The 27,295-nt window shown below is 46.5% G+C and overlaps 1 protein-coding gene across 1 annotated transcript in view; it reads right to left on the bottom strand.

The window, feature by feature from the left end:
- The window catches only part of LOC139275858 (ecto-NOX disulfide-thiol exchanger 1-like), a 287,201-nt gene that overhangs the window by 50,387 nt on the left and 209,519 nt on the right, over positions 1-27,295 (bottom strand). The window contains exons 10-12 of the mRNA XM_070893066.1: positions 21,864-21,880; positions 9,509-9,693; positions 6,612-6,719 (exon numbers count right to left, since the gene is read on the bottom strand). Coding sequence (XP_070749167.1) covers positions 6,612-6,719; positions 9,509-9,693; positions 21,864-21,880 — 310 coding nt within the window. The remainder of the gene's footprint in view (positions 1-6,611; positions 6,720-9,508; positions 9,694-21,863; positions 21,881-27,295) is intronic.

Raw genomic sequence — 27,295 nt, forward strand, 5'->3', positions numbered from 1 at the left:
TTCACAAATTTACAAAGAACCTGCAATGGAAATAAACTTGGGGAGAGATGTAAACCGGGAGCTGATTGGCTAACATCCATTTCACACAATCACACACAGTCAGAATGACTGGCACTGCCCAGCACGCAGACTTCACTCAGCTCGGGATTTTCAGCTTCAACACTCCTACTGCATGTTGGGACACAGATCCAGAAATTCCTCATCTCCTGCCTGAGATTTTCCACTGAGCCAAAGCAATGGATGGAAAATCAGAGGCAGGGGCTGTGCAATTTCTGGCCGTGCACAAAGCGTGTAGAATGGAAACCGCTGGCTGATAATTTATGGATCTGTGGTAAGGACTGGGTATTCCTTCTCACTGTTTGATACCTGATACTGCTCTTATCTGCACAGTGCTGATCGATGTCAAGCTTATGTGCTTTAATATAAAGGACCGTGACCTCCTGACTGCCAACATCATCAGAAAGCCACGCAACATCGCCCTGTCAATGTCCAGCCCGCCCAACATGGCTCTCGCTGATTGTCTTATCGCTAAGCTCTGCTGTAAGATCATCTTAACAAGAGCATCGTTGTTATGGTTTGCCAAATTTGTTTTACTGTTGCTTGCTCTTGTTCTTTTTTGTTTTATTACAACATTCGAAGAGCTTTAAAAATTGTGACTGTCCACGGAGCGCAAATCCAAGGCAAAGAGAGAAATGGCCTCCAGCGAGCTCTGATTGGAAGTGGTAGCTCCAGCTAAAGTAACGGGGCAATGGTGTACAGAGGTTGTAGGATTCCACTGTGCGGCAGTCACCTGACACTCCTGGTTAAATATTAAACCGCCCAAGGCCACCTGACACCACGAGTTAAATATTAAACCGCCCAAGGCCACCTGACACCACGAGTTAAATATTAAACTGCCCAAGGTCATCTGACACCACTAGTTAAATATTAAACCGTCCAAGGTCACCTGACACCACTAGTTAAATATTAAACCGCCCAAGGCCACCTGACACCACTAGTTAAATATTAAACCGTCCAAGGTCACCTGACACCACTAGTTAAATATTAAACCGCCCAAGGCCACCTGACACCACGAGTTAAATATTAAACTGCCTAACGTCACCTGACACCACTAGTTAAATATTAAACCGTCCAAGGTCACCTGACACCACTAGTTAAATATTAAACTGCCTAACGTCACCTGACACCACTAGTTAAATATTAAACCGTCCAAGGTCACCTGACACCACTAGTTAAATATTAAACTGCCTAACGTCAACTGACACCACTAGTTAAATATTAAACTGCCTAACGTCACCTGACACCACTAGTTAAATATTAAACTGCCTAACGTCAACTGACACCACTAGTTAAATATTAAACTGCCTAACGTCACCTGACACCACTAGTTCAATATTAAACCGTCCAAGGTCACCTGACACCACTAGTTAAATATTAAACTGCCTAACGTCAACTGACACCACTAGTTAAATATTAAACTGCCTAACGTCACCTGACACCACTAGTTAAATATTAAACTGCCTAACGTCAACTGACACCACTAGTTAAATATTAAACTGCCTAACGTCAACTGACACCACTAGTTAAATATTAAACTGCCTAACGTCACCTGACACCACTAGTTAAATATTAAACTGCCTAACGTCAACTGACACCACTAGTTAAATATTGAAACACAAAATCTCACCTGACACCACTGGTTAAATAGTTAACACCTATGGTTACCTGTCACCACGAGTTAAACATGGAACCATCTAACATGACCCAGAAGTGCAACTATTAAGATTCCTTTGGCAGACTTGGCATTGTCCGACTGGCATATAGCAACAAACCGGGACGTTGGGTTGTTTTTGGAAGGTAAAGTGTTTGTTAACATTCCTATAGTGCTGAAGACTTGGGGGCCGAAATTGCCCCTTTGGTTAAGAGCCGTTACTGCCTCAAAGAGCCATGTAACAGGCCGGTAAGCACCTACTGCTCAGTCGGAGTGGAGGTGCCGACATTTGAGAAATTGCTTTCCTTTATCTTTGTGGCGGTACACACTGTCACCCCGCCCGTGTCCCCGCCCTGTTGGGCATGTGACAACCCCGTACCGACCGGCAGCGACTACCTTTCCATCCCATTGGGAAATTGTCCCGCGAGAGCAGATCGGCCGCCGCTTGGTGCCCCGACCGCTTTCTCCGTCGGGAAGCTATTTGTGGCTGGGCGGCACGTCTGCTCTTAAAGGCAAAGGCGTACTGCCGTGGCCACCATTTTATTTTAATACACGGCCGACTCCGAAGTCAGACCGACAATGGCGGCCACGGGTTCGACAGGGCCGCCAACAGGCAGCCCAACACCCCTTCATGGGTACCGGGCCACTGGCCTTTAACTGAAGGGGAGGGACATTGCGACGTGTCAGCGCCAAGTGGCACGTCGGCATCACGCTGACATCATAAGCTTCACCGCGCTGACCGCCCGCCTAACTCTCCACTCTCGAACAACTTCTGCCCCTCAGCCACCCCAAACATCGCCCAGAGAAAACAACTTTTAAGACCTCAATTTCGCTCGACTCTCAGCCCCATGGATTGCCGTGGAGAAAAATAATTTGCATCTGTAGGTGGGCCCCGCTTTGGCTGGGGGGCAATTTCAGCCCCTTGATCTCCAGAACTAGCCACGTCTCTAGCCAAGCTGTTCTGGTACAGCTACAACACTGGCATCTACCTGACAAAGTTAAAAATTGCCCAGGTACGCCCTGTCCACAAAAAGCAGGACAAATCCAATCCAGCCAATTACTGCCCCATCAGTCTGCTCTCAACCATCAACAAACTGATGGAAAGTGTCGTCGACAGTGCTATTAAGCGGCACTCACTCAGCAACAATCTGCTCACCATTGCTTCATTTGGGTTCTGCCAGGACCACTCAGCTCCCGGCGTTTGACAGCGTGTGGTATCAAGGAGCCTCAGTAAAATTGAAGTAAATGGGAATCAGGGGTAAGACTCTCCACTGGCTGGAGTCATACCTAGCACAAAGGAAGATAGTTGTAGTTGTTGGAGGCCAATCATCTCAGTCCCAGGAGCTGCAGGAGTTCCTCAGTGCAGTGTCCTAAACCCAACCAGCTTCAGCTGCTAGATTTGAATATAGGGAGTATGATTAAGAAGTTTGCAGATGACACTAAAATTGGCTGTGTGGTTGGTAATGAAGAGGAATGTCATCGGCTGCAGGAGGATATCAATCTACTGGTCAGGTGGGCAGAGCAGTGGCAAATGGAATTTAATTCGGAGAAGTGTGAGTTAATGCATTTTGGAAGGGCTAATAAGGAAAGGGTATTCACATTAAGCGGTAGGCCACTTAATAGTGTAGATGAACAAAGGGACCTTGGAGTGCTTGTCCACAGATCCCTGAAAGTAGCAGGCCAGGTGGATAAGGTGGTTAAGAAGGCATACGGAATGCTTGCATTTATTGGCCGAGGCACAGAATACAAGAGCAGGGAGGTTATGCTTAAATTGTACAAAACACTGGTTCGGCCACAGCTGGAGTACTGCGTGCAGTTCTGGTCACCATATTATAGGAAGGACGTGATTGCACTCGACAGGGTGCAGAGGGGATTTACTAGGGTGCTGCCTGGAATGGAGAATTTTGACTATGAGGACAGATTGGATAGGCTGGATTTGTTCTCAGTGAAACAGAGGAGGTTGAGAAGAGACCTCATTGAGGTGTACAAAATTTTGAGGGGCCTGGATATATTGGATAGCAAGGGCCTAATTCCATTGGTGGAGGGGTCAATTACAAGGTGGCATAGTTTTAAGGTGGTTGGTGGAAGGTTCAGAGGGGATTTGAGAGGGGGCTTCTTCATGCAGAGGATCTGGAACTCACTGCCTGGAAGGGTGGTGGATGCAGAAACCCTCACCACATTTAAAAGGTGCTTGGATGGGCACTTAAAGTGCCGTAACCTGCAGGGTTAAGGACCTAAAACTGGTAAGTGGGATTAAACTGGCTAACCTCTTGTTGGCTGGCGCAGGTATAATGGTAAGTACTGCAGGGAGTCAAATACGGCAAAGGCGATCTCCTGGACTAGTTTCGATCGCCTGGATGGGTCGGAGAGGAATTTTCCCAGATTTGTTTTTCCCCCAATTGGCCTGGGTTTTTATCTGGTTTTTGCCTCTCCCAGGAGATCACATGGCTCTGTTGGGGTGGAGGGTAGAATGTTTCAGTATAAGGGGTGTCGCAGTTGTGTGGGGCAACTGGCTGGGCTGGGTGCTCTTTAACTTTCTGCCATTGTTCGTAGGTTTATATGTAACCTTCAGGGCTGTTGACCAAGGGCCGTGTGGCTCTTTGTCGGCCGGCACGGGCACGATGGGCCGAAATGGCCTCCATCTGCGCTGTAAATTTCTATGTTTCCATATTTCTAACTGGCTGCACGTCCCATTCAAATTTTAGCATGTACGTTTCCTTCTCTATAACAGCCGATGAGCGGCCTGCGGGAGACATGAAGACTGCTGCGTGACTTAGCGGGAACATTGCCTGGCGGTCACCATTGTCCAGAAACTTAACATGACCAGTAACATAAACACTGTGGCTACAAGGGCAGGTCAGAGACTGGGTATTCTGTGGTGTTTCACCTCCTGACTGCCCAAAGTCATTCCACCATCTGCAAGGCACAAGTGAGGAGTGTGATGGAATACTCTCTATTTCCCTGGATGAGTGCAGCTCCAGCAACACTCAAGAAGCTCGACACCATCGAGGAAAAAGCAGCTCGCTTGATTAGCACCCTATCCACCACCTTCAACATTCACTCCCTCCATCATTGGCACACAGTGTCTACAATATGTACAATCTATAAAATGCACTGCATCAACTCGCCAAGGCTTCTTCGACAACACCTCCCAACCCCGTGACCACTACCACCGAGAAGGGAAATCATGATCGACAAATTTGCTGGAGTTCTTTGAGGATGTAACGAGCAGGGTGGATAAGGGGGATCAGTGGATGTGGTGTATTTGGATTTTCAGAAGGCATTTGATAAGGTGCCACATAAGAGGTTACTGCACAAGATAAAAGCTCATGGGGTTGGGGGTAATATATTAGCATGGATAGAGGATTGGTTAACTTACAGAAAACAGAGAGTCGGAATAAATGGGTCATTTTCCAGTTGCCACACAGTGACTAGTGGGATGCCGCAGGGATCAGTGCTGGGTCCTCAACTATTTACAATCTATATTAATGACTTGGATGAAGGGACCGAATGTAATGTAGCCAAGTTTGCTGATGATACAAAGATGGGTGGGAAAGCAAATTGTGAGGATGCAAAGGTATATAGACAGGCAAAGTGAGTGGGCAAAAATTTGGTAAATGAAGTATAACATGGGAAATAATAGAAAAGAAAATTCTAATTTAAATGGGGAGAAATGTAAAAGTGCTGCAGTACAGAGAGACCTGGGGGTCCTTGTGCATGAAACACAAAATGTTAGTGTGCAGGTACAGCAAGTAATGAGGAAGGCAAATGGAACATTGGCCTTTATTACAAGGAGGATAGAGTATAAAAGCAGAGAAGTCCTGCTACAACTGTACAGGTTATTGGTTAGGCCACACCTGGAGTACTGTATATAGTTTCGGTCTCCGTATTTAAGAAAGGATATATTTACATTGGAAGATGTTTAGAGAAGGTTCACTAGGCTGATTCCTGAGATGAGGGGGTGACTTAGGAAGATAGGTTGAGTAGGTTGGGCAAATACACATTGGAGTTCAGAAGAATGAGAGGTGATCTTATTGAAACTTATAAGATAATGAGGGGGCTCGACAAGGTGGATGCAGAGAGGGTATCTCCACTCATAGGGGAAATTAGAACTAGGGGACATAGTCTTAGAATAAGGGGCCACCCATTTAAAACTGAGATGAAGAGAAATTTTTTCTCTCAGAGGGATGTAAATCTGTGGAATTCTCTGCCCCAGAGAACTGTGGAGGCTGGGTCATTGAATATATTTAAGGCGGAGATAGACAGATTTTTGAGCGATAAGGGAATAAAGGGCTATGGGGAGTGGGCAGGGAAGTGGAGCTGAGTCCATGATCAGATCAGCCATGATCTTATTGAATGGCGGAGCAGGTTTGAGGGGCCAAATGGCCTACTCCTGTTCCTATTTCTTATGTTCTTATATTATGACAGCAAGCATATGGGGACACCATCACCTGCAACTTCCCCACTGAGTCACACACCATCCTGACTTGGGAAGTATATCGTCATTCCTTCATCGTCCCTGGGTCAAAATCCTGGAACTCCCTCCCTAACAGCACTGTGGGAGTACCATCATCACATGGACTGCAGCAGTTCAAGAAGGCAGCTCACCACCACCTTCTCAAGGGCAATTAGGGATGGGCAATAAATGCTGTCCTTACCAGCGATGCCCACATCCCATGAATGAATAAAACAAATGAAAACTAATGTACACTATTACACCCTCTATAACTTTAGTTGAGATTGACGAGCCAGTGTTATACACCAGGCAGTGGTGCATACGTTCAGTGAGACACGTCTCGTTATCCTTCAATTGTCGCGACTTGCTTCAGTGTGGCTGTCAAGGATGGCGCTTTGCCCGTTAACCCTTTAAAGGTGCAATGATGGTGATCGAACAATTTACCTTTTCTTTAAGAGCTGCAAGTAAAGCTTGTACTTGTGATTTTTCCTCCCTCATTTTCTCCAGTTCCAATTCCTTCTTTCTGTATTCCTCCTGCAGTGCGAGCAGTTGCTGTTTTGAAACAACATTGTTATTAGCCACAGGGCCAAGTGACTGCTGTACAATGATTACACACTTCAGGCGAAATTGGACATTAACTTCCATATTTCACTCCCCACTCAGAAATGTTCACAACGGCCATTGCTGACGTTGGACTTGGCCAGGGGACGGTAAACAGGTGGTAACGCATTGGGCGCCGGTCACACCACACGGCCAATATTCAGTTCCACTGACTGCAGGAGAAGTGAAGACCAGGCGTGTGGTGTAAGGGCCGACAGAAGCAATTCCACCAGTTTACCCTCCCCAGGCCAAGCCCAATCTCAGCATTGGCCCTTATCACCCATTTTATAAAACGGGGAGTAAAATATGAAAGTTCCTCATTAAAGGCAATACTGAAATGCATAAAAGTTTTAATCCAAATCATAAACTCTTCCAATATAGAGTGAGCCCCAACACCCAGTACTGGGACCGTCGCTACTTCCACACGGAGATTCTGTATGGACAAACCTCAGCTAAATGCCAAATGATGATTCTACTCAAACAACACCTCTGTAATTGTCTCGTTGGACACACTGAATTATCAGTATAGCCCAGATATTTATAAGCAGTGATATTTTTACAAGCTCAGTGTTCAGTTTGCGAAGAGTTGCTGTCATTAACATTAATAGAAATCATGAAGTGACTGTGGTCAGAAACATGGAAATATTTTACCAACAGCTTGAGAAAGTGTCTCGGTTTTGAGTTACGTAACCTGTGTACAATGGGTGATCCCCAAAGTGGAGATGGGCATTGATGGGCCGTCTGGGCCCTGAACCCAATCCCCTTGCCTCCATAAGCTGGATCGGGTTCTGCTCCATCCATATCCAGGTGGTCAGTGAGCAGCAACACAGGATCATGCAGGTCAGTGCCTGCTTCCCCTGGACAGCATTCATGATGCCTTCATTTTTAGACAATCCTCTGCACCCGGGCTATTTGAAGGAGGAGGCAGATAGCAAGGATGACTTTGAGGAGAGTGAGATGATCGGGCTTCAGCTCTGGCTTGTGAGACAATTGAGACCACCACAAACAGCAGCAGGGTGAAGGTGAAACAAGGCCCAGGATGGTTAGCACACACACTACAGGTACCTAATGCAGACCTTCAGACCACTGAATAGATCGGGGGTGCAATGTATTTGCTTCATGGGTTCTTTGCTAAAGCATTCATAGCAACACATTGCTATTCAGAACAATTGGTTCATTAACAAAGGTTTAACAATCACACTACACATTACCAGTTCATTCACTAGGTTCACAACCACATGCGTCATCATGGATCCCATAAACCCAACTGGCTGGGGTTTTATTGAGTCTTGTGAACATCACATGACTGGCTACTCAACTCACAATGCAATAGCTCTACAAACTTGTGAGCATTCTCACAGGGGCATACCTTACAGGGGGTGCCTCACAAAACAGCCCTGCCAGGGTCTAAGATTATTACAGATGCTGCCTGCTCCACACATGTGCAAGTGGTGGACACCTCCACACACAGCTGCTCCCACATCGTCTGGCTGCTTGCTCAGCTCACACCTTCCTTTTACATGCAGGCTCCGGGAGGGAGGGCTGCAGCTGGAGAGGGTGTGAGCTGGTCTTCCGGCCAGCAGGAGGCAGGCTCCTCCTCTGCCACCATCCCCTGGTCCCTGCTCACTCAGGCTCTGCCCATCACCTGCTGCCCCGACTGTCTGAATCCCGGGGCTCGAGGTACCTGAGCTGGTGCTTGTGCCCAGGGATTCCCCGGCCCAGATAGACAGGTTATTAGTTATTATAAAGTTATACACATTGCCATACAGGTATTTGTTGTAACTAAGCTGACCCATACACGTGTGATAAAAGCAAAACTCTGCAGATTCTGGAAATCTGAAATATAAACAAATTGCTGGAAATACTCAGCGGGTCAGGCAGTATCTGTGGGGAGAGAAACAGAGTCAATGTTTCAGGTAATGCAGCTGTGCTACAGTTACTGTGATATTGTGGTGTAACGGGGGTTATCGATAGCCCCTGAATTTATCTCACGGGTGAGGGTTCTGTACACCACCCACCCTTTGATGCTTGTGAAGTTATTGTTCCCCTTCCTCGGTGGAATACGTTAAAACACTGAGGGCTGGATTTTCCAGTGCTCTCTGCCTCTGTTTTCACCCCGGAGAGGCAGCAATGGCGGTGGTGAGCACTTCTGGGCGGGTGGTCAGCTTCCAGTGCCCTGCGGGGGTTTATGGGGCCGGTTTTGGGGGCACGGAGCAGTACCGCCCGGAAGGGTTGAGCCAGTGTGCAATGCCCCTGGTTGCAACACCGGCTCGTTTTTTGTGTCCCGCCCGACCTGTCCGCCCTGCAGTGCCCCCTGCTGGAACCGCCTGGGAAATCGGGCAGTCTGACCTGTAGCGGCTGCAGTGAGGTAAGTAATGTCCACCTCAGGTAAGTATGATCTTTTTTATTGCGATTTATGTTGTGGTGGCGTGAGCTATGTATTGGGAATGTTTTTGGTGGGTTTTTTTCAGGTTTCCCCCCCCACAGGCCTCTCTCAGAGCACTCCCGGGCCAGGTGTTTAGCTCGGGATTTTCACATGCTAAGCCGGCCTAGCGCCCTCAGAGAGGTGTGTAACGCCTCCCTTACCGCCCTGCCCCACACTCAGGGCCCAGCTGCCCAATTTTGCTGATTGAGGCGCAAACTCTTCCCGGGCGCTAACTTTACCGCCCCGCCGCCATTACCGCCCCGAAATCAGCAAAGCCGAAAGTCCGCCCCTGAGTTTTTGCTGTGGGCCCACTTACTTGCTGCAGGCCCTGCATTGCCTGCTGTTGAAAGTGGAGCTGCTGATCATTGGTGTGGTCTCCGTCGGTGCGGTACAACTTTCCCTGGTCCTGTTTAAGCAGCTCCGCTTCGTTTCTGTAGGCATCCAGCTGCCACCTCAGACTGTCATTCTCCTCCTTCAATGCACGTGCTTGGGCAGCCACAGCTAAAGTAGGGCAAATGAAAGGTATTAGCGGCTCCCCCGTTCTTGGCCAAGGATGCTGACAGTATATGTCCAGTCACACTTCCCCACTCCAGGAGTCCAATACTGAGACTGTCAGCTGACGCTTCATTCTTTATATTCATGTGTAGCCTTTGCCTGTAAAGTGGGTTTCAATGTTCAGTGGGAATTAAAAGCTGATAATCATAGGTACACACAGGACCAGGAGTAGGCCATTCAGCCCCTCGAGCCTGTTCTACCATTCAGTGACATCATGGCTGATCTGCGACCTAACTCCATATACCCGCCTTGTCCCGTATCCCTTTAAACCTTTGGTGAACAAAAATCCATCAATCTCAGATTTAAAATGAATAACTGGCCCAGCAACAACTGCCGTTTGTGGAAAAGAGTTCCAGACTTCTACTGCCCTTTGTGTGTAGAAGTGTTTCCTAACTTCACTCCCGAAAGGTCTGGCACTAATCTCGAGTCCGAGAATCCCCAACCATCGGAAATAGCTTCTCTCGATCTGTCCTATCTGTTCCCCTTAAAATCCTGAAAACTTCGATCGAATCACCTCTTAACCTTCTAAATCCCAGGGAATACAGTCCTAGTTTGTGTAATCTCTCCTCGTAATTTAACCCTTGGCACCCTGGTATCATTCCGGTAAATCCACGCTGCACTCCCTCCAAAGCCAACATTTCCTTCCTCAGATGTGGGGCTCAGGACTGAGCTTCATCTACAAGCTTTCTTTGAGCAAGGCCCATAAATCTCTCAGCTGTCCTCCTAGGGATTAACTCCTCCAAGGACACATCTGTGAAAGGCAAGTGATAGTACCTCTGTCGGAGAGTCTTGGGCCCCTGTCTCCAGCTGAATGATTTGATTGACAGCTCAGTCAAGGTAAAGCCGTGATAAAGTGAATGGGAGGTATTCTTGTTCAAGCTCAAGTCCAGCTAATTGTTGAGGTAATGGGCTGAACTTTTGCCACCATTTTGCGCGGTTTGTTTAGCCTACAATTATTTTTTTTGAGCAGACTAAAATCTGCAAGTTTCCCCAAAGTTTCTGCGCCATTCTAAAGTAACTCCGTACGACTTTTTTAGTTCCCAACTTTTTTATGTGACTGGGGGCGGAATCTGCCAGATGCGTCATTTCTGGCCATTTAAGTGAGTTTGGTCAAGTATGATTTTATTCTAAAACGGCGCACTGCACTCTTCTGCAAAACCTTCCCTACACTTAAGGAAATCGGCACAGAGAAGAGAAAATCAGTGGAGAGAAGTTACCATTGTTTCAATGGAGCTGAAGACATGGCACGGCGGGGCGGGGGTTGGGTCCTTTCAGCCGGAATAGGTGCAGGTCAGTGCGGGGGCCTTTCGGCCCGGGGTAGGTGCAGGCCAGAGCGGGCAGGGTTACAATCAGCCCCAATGTCTCTTCAGGCAGTAGTTTGAGATATTAGAACATCAAATTGAATCATTTAGTCTGAACTTTTACAGAACAGTGCCTGTGCCAGCATTTATTTTAAAATGATTAAAAACAGTTTAAAATGATGTTCATCATTGCTTTTGTGCAGCGAAGCTCATGGTAATAAAATGGTATGGAATGTACTTTTTAATGGGAAGAGGCCTTCAGAACACATTAAAGAACATCCATCATTTATTGTTTACACGGAGGCAGTTGAAGAGATATGTGCAGCTGACTTCCACCAGGAGAACGGTACTGTCTGCACCAGTCAAGGGAACACTGCCTTGAATTCTTTGCAGCTGGATCCTTCCAGGCAGCACCTGGTGACCTTTGCCCGATTAGTCAGGTCACAGCTCAGCAATACATAATGGAGGTGACCGCTGTCCCATCAGTTCATATCCTTCCCAGGGCAATCCGAGAAACAGAGAGTGAGCGAGCAATCCTATTCCCCAGACTGGCAGGCTTCCCACAGGTGTAAAGGGCACTCGATGGAATGCATATGGGACTCAAAGCCACAAAGGTCAGCTGTGGCTCAGTGGGTAGCACTCCAGGGACTTGAGCACAAAAAAAAATCTAGGCTGGCACTCCAGTGTAGTGCTGAGGGAGTGCTGCAGTGTCGGAGGTGCCGTCTTTTGGATGAGACGTTAAACCGAGGCCCCGTCTACTCTCTCATGTGGACGTAAAAGATCCCATGGTACTATATTGAAGAACAGCATGGGAGTTACCCCCGGTGTCCTGGCCAATATTTATCCCTCAATCAACATAACAAAAACAGATTCTCTGGTCATTATTACACTGCTGTTTGTGGGAGCTTGCTGTGCACAAATTGGCTGCTGCGATTCACTCATTACAACAGTGACTGCACTCCGAAAATACTTCATTGGCTGTAAAATGTCATTCTTTTTCTGTTATTGCCTGACATGCCATCAACTCCACAGCAGAAGGTCTGACATGGAACATCGAAAGGTTCTGGGGGTTGAATAAAGATTTTATTTGTACTGCAGTTTTCAGTGAAGTAAAAGTACTGTGCAGTGTAGTGAGAGGGAGTGTCTGAGAATCAGCACCTGCCCTGAATGATAATACCAGCTCACAGGAGGGTTTTGCCCTGGAATTCACAATCCCCTGATGGGTTACCTGGGGAACTCAGTACATTTAAAACTCTGCTGTGCCATTGCAGCTTTATCTAATGATGTGAATGTCCAAATAATTAGTAATACAAGGTGTAATTACAGTGAGGGCGGATGTTGGCCAATTTAATGAGAAACTGCAATTTGTAAAACAGACTGTTAGCATAGATGTTCGTTCATTTGACATGGTTTTGGAAACAGATTACAGGATATATTCACACACAGTGACCTGTGTGGGAAAGAGGAATATATTCAAACCAAAGTAGTCAAAATGTAGAATGTCTTTTCATTCTGTTGCCTTCCCTTGTGTACAGAGAGTAGGGCCTGTAAACAGTTTGGTGCAGAATTCACACTATTATTGTAGCCCCGTCTCCGACTTGAGCTCCCGTCGAGGGAGAGTCCAATCACAGAGCCTGTCATTGCAGAGTAATCCCTCACCTGTTGGTGAGCTATCACCACACAGCAGTGTAATGTATTTGTTTCATGGTTTCTTTGCTTAAGAATTCATAGCAACACATTGCTATTGAGAACTAGTTGGTTTACTAACAAAGGTTTAACAATCACACGACACATTACCAGTTCATCCACTAGGCTAAGAACTGCATGCCTCATCGTGGATCCCCTGAATCCAACTGGCTGGGATTTTATTGAGTCTTGTGAACATCACGTGACTGCCTAAGCCACTCACAATTTAACAGCTCTACAAATCTGTGAGTATACTCACAGGGGCGTGCATCACAAATGGGAATTTCAGGCTGCAAAGGTTTCTCTGAGATAAAACTAGTCTGCGTACAAGAAAGGAAGGAAGTAAGTAAAGACATACTTTTTGAAGTAGTCAGTGTTGCAATGTGTATTTTAACTCTGGGGCCGCACTATAATCTCATGGGCGGGATTCCCACCTGGTTGACTGACACAATGGCCCACTTTCAGAGCCTGATTTCCAGCGGCCCAGCCCGAGGATGTTTAATGCAGGAATGTGCCATTAAAGCGAGTTTGCATTTCCAACAGCAACACCTTGGCCGGAATGTTCCCGTTGCCGTACGAGCGGGTGTAAAATTGGTGAAAATAGGCAGCGCGTCAGGAACCCGCTGTCATCCCGCCTCCTCGCGCCTTTAAGTCGGGCGTGTTTGTGGGCGCACCACGGACCCGATCAGGAGAGGGGGGCAACCTACTTCAACTCATTAAATGCTTGTTATCAGAACCTGAACAGGCTTTTTAACTGCAGCTTCTGAATTTACCGGCATGAGCACGGGAAGCAGGCGGCTCGGGAACCTCGCCTGTGAAGGGCAGGCGGAAGTTCGGCAGCCGTTGTGCGAGGGCATTAATGGACAGTTGGGAATAGCACATACATATACACACCTTACAGCTCATTAGCTGCCTAAGGGAAAGGCTGTTGATGGCTCCATTCTTTGCACAGATTTAAGTTTCTGGGATTTGCAGGTCATTTCTGCAACCTGGGAAGCCACCCTCACCACATTGTTACTCAGTATTAGAACATCGAAGGATTGGCCCCCTGATCGCTATTTCAACTGCCATCTACTACATCAGCATGGGTGTCACTTATACTGTCTCACCTTGGATCTCAGAATCGATACACGTCATCAGGAGCACAAGGGTATCTAACAACAATTTGCGATGTATCGTCATCCAAGTAAATATTGCAGGAAACAGATACTCATGGGAATCGACACTGGTGCATCCGTGAGCGTTGTACCAGAATCGCTATATCTCGAGAAGTTGAGCGATTTTCCACTGGAGAAGTTGAAGATAGAGCTGCGAGGCTACTCAGGAGAGCAAATCCCTGTGGTAGGACACATCACCATACTGGTGAAATATAAGGATCAGTTTTAGAGCTTGCCTCTTATAGCAGTGGCAGGAGACAAGCCTGCCTTGATAGGTAGAAATTGGTTGGGATCACTGAAGCTGGATTGGAATGAGATTTTTCGTGTGGAAACAAAATCTGCATCAAAAGATGATGTCATCAAGCAGTAGCTAAAGGTGTTCCATGAAACAGGCAGTCTGATCTGATCAAAGGGTTCAAGGCAACTGTCAGAGTGCAGAAGGACATAAGACCAGTTTACTGCAAGCCACGTCCCATACTACACGCACTCAGGGAGAAAGTTGAGCAAGAACTCAAAAGGCTAGAAACTGAGAACATTATCTCCAAGGTAGATCTAAGTATTTGGGCTACATCCATTGTTGTTGTACAAGTCTGATGGTAAGGTAAGGTTGTGTGGTGATTATAAAGTAACCGTCAGCCAGATTATAGAGGGTAATCTACCCAATTCATTGCCAAATGTAGAAGATTTGTTCACAACGCTGACAGATCTTCTTCTCAAAGTTAGATCTCACAAATGCCTACTTACAACTTGAACTAGGGCTGCTGACCAAGGGCCGTGCGGCTCTTTGTCGGCCGGCGTGGACACGGTGGGCTGAAATGGCCTCCTTCTGCGCTGTAAGTTTCTATGTTTCTATGTTTTGTTTCTATGAGGAGTCCAAGTCATGCTTGACTATAAATACTCATCTAAGTCTAAATCAATTTAATCGGCTATCATTTAGAGTGTCTTTCGCCCCCGCCATATTCCAAGGGGTGATGAACCAGATTTTGCAAGGTATTGAAAGGGTATTCAGAGCAGCCAAGGATGGTTTACATCCAACCAAAGGAAATATGGATGCAATCAGAAATGCACCCACTCCCAAGAAATGTCACTGAACTTCAATCATTTTTGGGTCTTTTGAACTATTAAGTTCCTACCAAATTTGTCTACAGTATTACATCCACTGAATAAGCTGTGGAAAATCAGATCCATTGGAAGTGTTCAGAAGAATGCGACACAGCATTCAAGAAATGTAAGAGCCAATTGGTAGAGAGTACCATGTTAGTTCATTGTGACGTATCTAAAGAGATCAAGCTCGTATGTAATGCCTCTCCATAATGAGTTGGAGCAGTGATCGCTCATGTATTAGTTAGTGGGGAGGAGAGACCAATTGATTTTGCTTCATGCACTCTCAGTGCCAGTGAGCAGAATTATGCGCAGATCGAAAGGGAAACTTTGGCATTGATTTTTGGGGTCAAGAAGTTCAACAAATACTTGTATGGTCATAAGTTTACCATCGTTACTGACCATAAGCCCCTGACAGCAATCCTCCATCCAAAGTCCCCAGTTCCAACCTTAGCTGCAGCCTGAATGCAGAGATGGGCTTTGATTTTGGCAGCATATACATATGACATTGAGTACAGACGATCGGCTGATCACAGTAATGCTGGTGCTACGTCTAGGTTGCCTTCCCCATCTCAAGTTACACCCAATAGGGAAGAAGTGTTCTATTTTTCATATGTTCACAGCTGAAGAGATTGATAGAGCAACCAAACGTGACCCAGTTATGTCAAAGGTGTATGATTACGTAGCAAATGGCTGGCCAAACCAGGTATCAGAGAAAGATATTCATCCATACTTTGTTCGTAGGAATGAATTATCAGTGGATAAAGATTGTATTATGTGCAAGAGTAGTTATCCCAAATCAATTCAGTTCCAAATTGTTAGGAGATCTTCATGACCAGCACCTGGGAATGTGCTTGACCAAGCGTTTTGAACACACTTACTTATGGTGGCCAGGTCTAGATAAAGATAGAGTACATCGTCAGTTAGTGTACAACATGTCAATTGGTAAGCAAGAAACCACCATCAGTACCATTACAGCCATGGAAAAGGCCACCCAGGGTGTGGCAAAGATCTTAAACTATTTAAAATTGTCTCTGCAAATTTAGCTTATGCACGTCTCAGGATTCAGCTAGAACTGAAGAAGCTTCCAGAATGAGAAGATGATAAACATTGCACAAGTGAGCCCTTCTGTAGCGAGTTACTGACATGCTACGATTGAATCTGATGTATACTGGTGTCGTCCACATGTTAATTGGGAGGCCAAAACTCTGAGATCAGATGTGTAAGGCTTGACCCTGGGGATCAGATGTGCAAGGCTTGACTCTGGGGGATCAAATGTGTAAGGCTTGACTCTGGGGGGCGAGTCGCTCTCGGGGAAGGGCATCTTGGGAAATCATGGAATCAGAGAATAGAATTACAGAAATTTATAGCACAGGAGGAGGCCATTTGGCCCATTGTGTCTGTGCCGGCCAAAAGAAAGCTATCCAGCCTAATCCCACTTTCCAGCTCTTGGTTCGTCGCCCTGGAGGTCACAGTGAGTTCCAGACCATCACCATTCTCTGTAAAGAAAATAGTTCTCCTCAACTCCCCTCTAATCCTTCTACCAATTACTTTAAATCGATGCCCCCTGGTGATTGACCTCTCTGCTAAGGGAAATAGGTCCTTCCTGTCTACTCTATCTTGGCTCCTCCTAATTTTATACACCTCAATTAGGTCTCCCCTCAGCCTCCTCTGTTCCAAAGAAAACAACTTCAGCCTGTCCAATCTTTCCTCACAGCTAAAATTCTCTATCCTGGCAAATCACTGTCAGACCCGTATCGATCGGTGCATCATTCTGACAATGTGCAGCTTGGGTGAAGCAGTCAGTCGTGAGATGGTGTTGTACAATTTAAGAATGTAAAGGAAGAGCGGGTATCTTCTATGATGTTAAATGCAGTGAGAGGCAATATGACACCATGGGACATTGCACAGCAGCCCTCAGACATTGGAGGAGCAGCAGAACCAGGGCAATGCAATAAAACCGCGTATTCTATGGGGTTGGACTGATTCGGTATAATATCTCAATAAGCACGGCATCATAAAAGATCCAATGTAGTAAAGTGTCCCAATCTGCGCTTTACAAGAACTCGGTCATTGAGTACAGCATCTACTGGACAGCAATTCTTTCCCACTGTGCACTAAATCTCAGCTCACACTCTCCGACAAATTGTCTCGCCACAATAAATAATCAAAAGTTACGAGCTTCGGGGCAGGTGACCAATTACCAAATGGGCTGTAATCTTACTGCCATTGAATCCAAGTTATCCTCTACCACTGGGGATAGATTTTCTTTGAGTTCCTCTTTGATCAAAAGAAAAAAAAACAGCTGTCTCTCCACAACTGCAGGACAGAACCAGCTGAGAAACCTGACTGGAATGCAGCTTGATCAATTCCCTCACTTGTGCTGTCTGTGTTCCTGAGGGTTGTGTTACGTTGTCCTTCTTTCATTTAAAAAGAGTATCCTCAAGTCAACAGCATACACACAGACACACACACACACACACACAGACCTGTCGAGCTATGAGTGACTATTCAGGAGATAAAGTAAATTATATTATTCAGCTCTTCTGGCATAAAACTTAGTGTAATGGGAATGCATTTTGGAAAAGTTGAGTGTAAAAGTCAGCATGTTCAGTTCACTGGCTGTATGGGTTTTATACCCATTAAAATGAATTATCAGGTTTGCCCTATGAATTGAGTGCGCTGACCCCCATGGGTGAATTCCCATGGTCCCGTTACACAAAGCTCTGCACCGAGAGCTCTAAAATGTACAATTTATCTGTATTTCCTTAACAATGCCTCACTGAGGTAGATTTTTGTCTTTATTGCCTGGGCAGTGAGAGGAAAAGCATTGATGAGTCATTGGAGGTAAATTGTGGTCAGGGGCTGCCTTTGGGCGAACGCCTCCCACCGGAATTATTTTAACGAAAATAACTGGTGGTCCCAGAGGAAGGTAGGACTGTGCTCCGAGGCCCAGTTTCGCAGTCCAGCTTGGCTTGAGATGAGGTTGTTGGGCTGACAGAAAAGTTGGCCGACAAAACAAAATAGCGGCCCGGGGCGCACACACCCTTCCCGTTAAGGTTCGCCCCGGGTAGATGTCCAACTCATAGAAAATAGGTGCAGGAGCAGGCCACTCGGCCCCTTGAGCCTGCATCGCCACCCAACAAGATCATGGCTGACCACGCAACCTCAGCACCCCACTCCCGCCCTCTCTCCACACCTCCTGATCCCCCCAGCCGCAAGGGCCACATCCAACTCCCCTTTGAATATATCTAACGAACAGTTCAAGTAGCAAGGGGCACGTCTGCATGAGCCCCTGGCCTGCGAGCACCATCGGAGCAGGCTGGGGAGTGGAAGGAGCAGTATGGTGGCCTGGCCCAGCAGTCTATGCGGTCCCCAGCCTGCGAGTACCATCGGAGCAGACCGGGGAGTGGAAGGAGCAGTATGGTGGCCTGACCCAGCAATCTGTGCGGCCCCCGGCCTGCGAGCACCCTCGGTTTGAAAAAGGCTCCAGGCAGGAGACGACGACCAAGCTAGCAACAGCTACTCACTTCGACAGGCTCTGCCATTTTGCAGAGCTCAGCATCAACTGGTAACGTCAACCTGAACACGCACTGTAAAATATTCAGTGTCCCCCAAACCCACTGCGTTCCTGCGGTGTTTATCATGCCCGCGCACCGCAACACGCCGGGGAAACGGGCCCGAACGCGGTGCGATCCCGGTACTCAGGCTCACGTCCCACAGGAAAATTTCCCCCACGGGGCGCAAAGGGGTCGGCACGCATGAAGATGACATTATTGCCAAGTGTGTGTCGGCCCAGGATACAAATCGCGGGGCGTGGCACAAACTGAAAATCGTCCCCAAAACCTCGGGGCAATTTTGCTCCAGGTGCCATTGCCACCCGCCCCTGGGAGAAAAGGTAATCGCACCCCGTCAGCACCTACCAGCGGGACAATTTTAACCCCGTTCTGTTTAAGTCAAGGAAGCTGCCCCACTGCGGGGAAGTGTGGCGTGTTCATTATTTTATATTATTACACGATGACAAGTTGTACTGATTGAAATAACCAAATCCAATCATTACCGTTGCTCTGTGTTCACTCTCTGTGAAACAAAGCAGCTTAACAACATCCATCTGTCCTCAGCCCACCAAGTCCTTGCTCAGTCCAGATCAGATCACAAGGAGATACTGTTGTTACACCACTGGATTAAAATAATGAACAAGCCATAGCTCCAGCTCAGTATTGAGAAATCTGAAGCCATTGTTTTCAGTTCCCTCCACACTAGGACCAATTCTCTCACCTGAGCTCTCACCCCAGCTAGTGATCCCTAAGGAACTCCAATAAATACATCTCATTAGTCTGACATTACCTCTCTGGTCCACTCTTTCCTCTTGCAGCCACTTCCTTATACACCTCCAAGTATTGCTAAGGATACAATCTGTCTTAAGCTTGTATAACATCCTTGTTGTCTGCATTACAACAGTGACTACACGTCAAAAGAATTTAATTGGCCGTAAAGCACTATGGGATGTCCTGAGGTTGTGAAAGGCACTATATAAATGCAAGTCTGTCCTTGTTTCTTGTGTTTCCACAGTTGATGGTAGAAAGTGCAGGCAGTGTGCGTGTTGTTCACCCTTGCTTGGATTTCTCAGCACCCCAGTCCTTGCTAGGGATTTGGACACTCACTGACATGACATCCTTGGATGGTTTATTTCACTTTTGAAGCTTATGATTTTGCAATGAGCTCTCTGCCACCATTCTACGTGCATTTCCTTTTTGATCAAACCACAATTTTAAAAAGCTTGGGATTAAATTAAAAAAAAAACAATCTTTTTGAATCCATAGATAATGAGACAAGTCGAAAGCACAATCAATAGAGACTGCTTGAGATTTGGATACAAAATGATTTGTAATCTCCCACTAGCAAATGTCACTTCTGAATAATCAGAGGAGATGCCCTGATTCCCAATGTGGTGCTCACGACCCAGTGTGTGTGTGTGAATGGAAACTGATACGAAGAGGAGCATTTTCCTCTCCTCCTTCCCTCATTTGTCCCCCACACAAAACACTCGACCCTGCTGCTCCTTCCATCAAATCCTTCTGTCAGATATTCAATAAATGCAGACAGTGTGTATACAAGTCATCACTTTATCTCCTTCACTCTGTTAATAGAGGTTTGAAGCCTGCGTGTCAACACACTGTCAGAAACGAATGTTAGGACTGTCAATTAAAGGGACTAGATTAAATGTAAATTTAGATTGCTGCGACAAATCATTGCTTGGGTGGCTGGAAAAGTTAGGTTGCCATAGCAGTTTCCATGGCAACCTAATATTTTATGGACATACGATTTCCTCCTGTGGTCTCTTCAATGACTAGCAAAAAAATATAGTTGCAAATTAAATGCTCCCACTTTAAACAACAAGTGTACAAAATAAAAGATACAAAGATCACACATGAAAGTTTTTTTAAAAAAGCTAACTCAGAGCTTTTGGGGGTAAATGTTACGAATGTGTGGTCTCACTTAGAGAGCATGAATCAGGGAATCTACTATTTTTCTCTTGTACCATTAGACTCTGACTAAAGCTGCACAAAACATTGCTTCCTAGGCTTCCCGGGCAAGGCCACACTGCAGCCACACCTGGTTACTGACACCTCACACAGTTGGCAAAGGTGAGTCCAAATGAACCCTTACAACACATCCAGCCTGCATGGTGCTCGCTCGCTCGCTCACACGCAAACTGGACTACAAAGCAGACACGTGGAACTCACACTATGTGCTCTGCAAACTTCCGGCACCTCAGCACTAAACAAGGCCATGCATAACAGGAAAGCGTTACCCAACCAGAGGGGCCCACAACTTTGAGTCCATTTGAACAGGTTTTGCTCAATTACCTGAGGCCTGAAAACACTGAAGCAGATGAATCTGGAGGCCTCTCTGAACGACGTTGTTAGGACTTTCCATGTTCTGTTATTCTTCAACTTACTTACTTACATCCATTACAGCATGCCACACTGTTAGCTAGGTAACCTGCATGAAGGAGTGTCCTACAGCTAGCATCCTAACATGTGTTCCTCTTCTGCTGTGAACCCCAAGGACCCGCTTCCGGTCCCAATTGCATCCAAAAAGAACAGCTCCGCGGGTCACTTACTCCTCCTGTAACAAGCGCCAGCGCAACAACAACCACCCCGCAGACTTCAGTCAGTTTGAGGAGGCTGCCACTGGGTGAGCACGAGTGCCCAGGAGCACAAACCTGACGGCCAGAGAACATCCCACCTCCTTCCTTAGTGGCAGAGTCCTGGGATCTGAGGCCTACATTTAAAAGCTTACTAACTGAGCATGAACAGTCCTTGCGTTCATTACAGGGTGTGCCAATCAACCATCAGGGCCTGGCAGTGACTGTGCGGAGGAGTCCACTACCCACAGGGGTGCAGTCATGCATAATGGTTCAGTCGATCTGTAGTCCAGCATGGAGCTGGTGATAACTCCGGGGCTACTTGCAGTAGAGCTCCCCCTGTGCCAGAGGTCATAAACCCAGCTGTAGCATCTGCTCAGGCTGCTGTAGTTGGTGCCTTGGATTCCAATCAGTAAAAATGGTCTCAACATTCTGGGAACCAGAGTCGATGTAGGATTGCAGGGCTAGACTTTCCACTATGATCGCTATTGCCCAAAAACATGCCCTTCCACTTTTAAAGGCTGTGTACCTGAACACGGAGGCCACTCTGCTCCTCTACTCATTCTTAAAGTTTTGCCATTTAACGTATATTTCTTCTCCTTATTCTTCCTCTCAACCAGAATCTGCTCACATTTCTCTCCATTAAATTCTTCTGTTATCTTTCTGGCCAATCAACTAGGCTAGACATGTCCTTCTGAAGCAGACACCAGTCCTCTTCACAGTTATCTGTGCAATATCTGCAGTTAGATACGCTCACTATCTGTGCAATATCTGTAGTTAGATACGCTCACTATCTGCAATATCTATAGTTAGATACGCTCACTATCTGTGCAATATCTGTAGTTAGATACGCTCACTATCTGTGCAATATCTGTAGTTAGATACGCTCACTATCTGCAATATCTATAGTTAGATACGCTCACTATCTGTGCAATATCTGTAGTTAGATACGCTCACTATCTGCAATATCTGCAGTTAGATACGCTCACTATCTGTGCAATATCTGTAGTTAGATACGCTCACTATCTGTGCAATATCTGTAGTTAGATACGCTCACTATCTGCAATTAGATACGCTCACTATCTGTGCAATATCTGTAGTTAGATACGCTCACTATCTGTGCAATATCTGTAGTTAGATACGCTCACTATCTGCAATATCTGCAGTTAGATACGCTCACTATCCGTGCATTGTCTGCAATTTTTGATATTGTGCATCTTATATACAGATCCTGATCAATGTAGATATTTTGAGGGGAACAGTAGTCCCGACACTAACCCAACTCATTACGCGGGGTTTCACCACTTCACCTCCGCTGCAGGGCATTCCCTCTGCTCTTGGCTCTGGGTGGGCCTCTCTTCATTTGCTCCATTGATGGGCCTGTCTGGATGGCCAAGTTGTGGGGCTTGCAGCATCTATGAGAGCCTTGGTGGCCCTGGACGGCCTGGAGTGTAAGATGATCCCTGATTTGCTCAAGCCTCTGACGCACTGGTGGTCAGTAGTGACCCCGCTGGCTGCATGGGCCTTGTACCGTCGCTCGACTGCTCTGTGCACTTTGTCTCAATGGTGCCATGTGGCAGGGCTGGAGAAGGTAGCCTTGGGGCCCTAACAGCCATCCTTAACGTTTGCCTTCTCTTTCAAATAGACTTAAGTCAATGGCATTGTGAGTGTCGTTGGGGAAACAGGCATTGCTCTCCCCGAGTCTGTGTTGCTGATGACTGACCACCTGAAATCTGAGGGAATGCAATCCCTCAGGGTTCATGAAGCCCATAGAGTTGGACACATGAATGTCTCCAATAACACCTCCCATTTCAAGGAATCCAGCAGTGTGGAAGAATTGCAGGACCCTTTCAATGTTAATTTTGGGAATCCAGAGGAAACATGATGAATAATACATCAGTAACCTGCCTGGTGAATCTGTGCACAGTGAATTGAATGATAGTGCTAATTTCCTTGTGGTAGCTGAAGTGAGTCTGAGGCATAAAGATTCAGACTTGTGGTGACCTAGAAAGAAATAAATTGCATTTATGTAGTGTCTTTTATGACCTGAGGATGTTCCAAAGTGGTTCACTTTCTAAATGTAGCCATTGTTGTAACGTACAGCAGGCAATTTACGTAACAAACGGTCCCACAAACATCAATGAGATAAGCGACTCGAGTTAATGATCTTGCTTGGAGGTTAAATATTGACCAGGACATCAGGAGAACTTGCTTATTCTTCTTCTAATAGTGCCATGGAATCTTTTACATCCACCGGAGAGGATAGATAGGGCCTCAGTATTACATCTGATCTGAAAGATGGCACCTCTGACAGTGCAGCACTCCCTCAGCACTGCATGGGAGTGTCAGCCTCGATTCTGTGCTCAAGTCTCTGGAGTGGGATTTGAACCCACAACCTTCTGACTCTGAGGCGAGAGTGCTACCCACTGAGCCACAGCTGACATCACCAGACTGCCACTGGCTGGTTGCGACTGCAGGATCTGAGGACTGCAGCAGCCAATCAACACAATGCATTCCTCCTGCAGAAGAGGACAACACACTATGTCAGGCAACACTACTAGAGGAGTGTGTGCCAACATCGGGCACTTGACACCACAGGAACAGGAAGCAATGGCCATAATTGGCTTGTACTCTGGGTTGCCCATACATGAATGATATGCATCAGTGATCTAGACTTTAATATAGGGGGTATGATTAAGAAGTTTACAGATGATACTAAAGTCGGCTGTGTGCTTGATAAAGAAGAAGAAAGCTGCAGACTGCAGGAAGATATCAACTGGTAAGGTGAGCAGAACAGTGCCAAATGGAATTTAATCCAGAGAAGTGTGAGGTAATGCATTTAGGGAGGGCTAACAAGGAAAGGGAATACACATTAAATGGTAGGACATTGAGAAGTGTAGAGGAACAAAGGGATCTAGGAGTGCATGTCCACAGATCCCTGAAGGTAGCAGGCCAGATGGATAAGGTGGTTAAGAAGGCATACGGAATGCTTGCCTTTATTAGCCGAGGCATAAAATATAAGATCAGGTTGGTTATGCTTGAACTATATAAAGCACTGGTTAGGCCACAGCTGGAGTACTGCGTGTAGTTCTGGCCACTGCATTACAGGAAGGACGTGATTGCACTGGAGAGGAGATTTACAAGGATGTTGCCAGGAGTGGAAAATCTTAGCTATGAGGACAGAATGGATAGGCTGGGTTTATTTTCCTTGGAGCAGAGGAGGCTGAGGGGAGATCTCATTGAGGTGTATACAATTATGAGGGGCCTAGATATAGTGGATAGAAAGGGCCCATTTCCCTTAGCAGAGGGTCAATAATCAGGGGGCATAAATTTAAAGTAATTGGTAGAAGGTTTAGAGGGGATTCGAGTGGAAATTTCTTCACACAGAGGGTTGTGGGGGTTTGGAACTCACTGCCTGAAAGGGTGGTAGAGGCAGAAACCCTCACCACATTTAAAAAGTACTTGGATGTGCACTTGAAGTGCTGTCACCTGCAGGGTTATGGACCTAGAGCTGGAAAGTGGGATTAGGCTGGATAGGCTTGTTGGCCAGCGCGGGCACAATGGGCCGAAATGGCCTCGATCCATGATGTAAATCTCTATGATTCTATAATATGAATAATGGATACCTGGCTGTGAGTCACAGTCTTAATTCTAATTGAGGGGTTTGGCTGGCTTCTATATACAATCACAGATACTGGGAGTAAGATACAGGTGGAATCTAATCGAGGGATTCGGGAAGCTTATTCTTGCCCTTTACATTCTCAGCTGAAGATGGAGATGGAAATGTGGGACTCTGTGCCTTCAATGGGGTTGTGAGAATGTATACATTAATGACTTAGACGAAGGAATTGAGTGTAATATCTCCAAGTTTGCTGATGACACTAAGCTGGGTGGCAGTGTAAGCTGTGAGGAGGATGCTAAGAGGCTACAGGATGACTTGGACAGGTTAGGTGAGTGGGAAAATGCATGGCAGATGCAGTATAATGTAGATAAATGTGAGGTTATCCATTTTGGTGGCAAAAACAGGAAGGCAGAATATTACCTGAATGGTGACAGATTAGGAAAAGGGGAGGTGCAACGGGACCTGGGTGTCCTGGTACATCAGTCATTGAAAGTTGGCATGTAGGTACAGCAGGCAGTGAAGAAGGCAAATGGCATGTTGGCCTTCATAGCAAGAGGATTTGAGTATAGGAGCAGGGAGGTCTTACTGCAGTACTACAGGGCCTTGGTGAGGCCTCACCTGGAATATTGTATATAGTTTTGGTCTCCTAATCTGAGGAAGGACATTCTTGCGATTGAGGGAATGCAGCGAAGGTTCACCAGACTGATTCCCGGGATGGCAGGACTGACATATGAAGAAAGACTGGATTGACTAGGCTTATATTCACTGAAATTTAGAAGAATGAGAGGGGATCTCATAGAAACATATAACATTTTGACGGGATTGGACAGGTTGGATGCAGGAAGAATGTTCCCAATGTTGGGGAAGTCCAGAACCGGGGTCACAATCTAAGGATATGGGGTAAGCCATTTAGGACCGAGATGAGGAGAAACTTCTTCACTCAGAGAATTGTGAACCTGTGTAATTCTCTACCACAGAAAGTTGTTGAGGCCAGTTTGTTAGATATATTCAAAAGGGAGTTAGTTACAGCTAAAGGGATCAAGTGGTATAGAGAGAAAGCAGGAATCGGGTCCTGAAGTTGCATGATCAGCCATGATCATATTGAATGGTGGTGCAGGCTCGAAGGGCCGAATTGTCTACTTCTGCACCTATTTTCTATGTTTTTATGTTTCTGTACCATTTTGAATTTAATGCTGCTATATATTCTTCAATCTCTTTCCCAGCTACCACTTTCTTCACATGAAATCCATGTAGTAGCTGAATAAGTTAGGATGCTGCTCAAGGACACCCAAGTTAACAGTGCTGTTTCTTTACTCCAAGGGCTGCAAGCCAGGAGACAGCAGAGTAGGTTTGTGAAGACCAAGACCCAACAGTCTTGTCTTCCTCTGGCAGCCCTGGTGAAACTCAGTCACCCCTCATTCACCCTCTTCCTTGCACTCAGCAGTCCAGAGACACCTACCCGAGGGGGTGTAGAGCATGTGGATGAGGGGTTGGCACACGGTGAGACACAGAGTGCATGGAAGCCAGAGGATGCAGATGTGAAACTTGATGCAGCTGAACAGAGGCACATGGTTTCTCTGTCCATGGCTGTAGAGCAACAGATGATAATCTCAGGAGTCCTGCTATGGCAAGAAGGATGCTCAGCATCAGATGCATTAGGAGTGTCTGTGGTGGAGCCCACTGCCCTGCCAGCATCCAACAGGGGCTCAAATCATTGCAGGGCAGCCAGGAAATGGTGGCAGCTGCAGGAGCATCGAAAGGCCTTGTGGAGAAAGGCCTCCAAAGATCATGTACTCACCAGGAGCTGCCTTGCTCTTCATCCTCAATACTGCTGTGGTGAGTCTTAATGAGGAAAGTTCCTCAGCAATATGCAGGCCAGCTTCAAGAGAGCGAGGAGCGGCCCTTTAACAAATGGTCTTAGCAGAGATCCCGTCTATTGAACGCAGCACACTTCCTATATATCAGGTAACCTTCTTTACCCAGAGAGTGGCGAGAATGTGGAACTTACTATCACACGGAGTGGTTGAGGCGAATAGCACAGATGTCTTTAAGGGGAAGCTAGATATGTACATGAAGGGAAAAGGAATAGGAGATGCTGATAGAGTGAGATAAAGTAGGGTGGGAGGAGGCTCCTGTGGAGCATAAACACTGGGGTAGACCAGTTGGGCCGAATGGCCTGTTTCTGTGCTGTAAATTCTGTGTCGTTCTATGTGCAGGGAGTGTGACCATGTTGTGCAAATGACACAACCCCAGAAATGATACAGGTTAGCTTTGTCCCGTCGTTGGTGTGTAACCACCCCCAAACTCAATGGAGTTATTGAGAAGTGGGATCTAAGCAGCTTCAGTAACTCCAAGTGAAACATGCTACAAATGTGAACACACAGGGGACACACAATTTACAAACAACATATGCTACACTGCCTCAAAATTTAAACTCTGCACATTACCAAGAGTGAAATTATGTAAAAAGTTGACTCAACCCTTAAAGTACTGAAACCTAAATGTGCTCAATACTCCCAGGTGAATGTCG

Source organism: Pristiophorus japonicus, chromosome 11 (assembly GCF_044704955.1).
Source record: "Pristiophorus japonicus isolate sPriJap1 chromosome 11, sPriJap1.hap1, whole genome shotgun sequence".
NCBI classification, from domain to species: Eukaryota; Metazoa; Chordata; class Chondrichthyes; family Pristiophoridae; genus Pristiophorus; species Pristiophorus japonicus.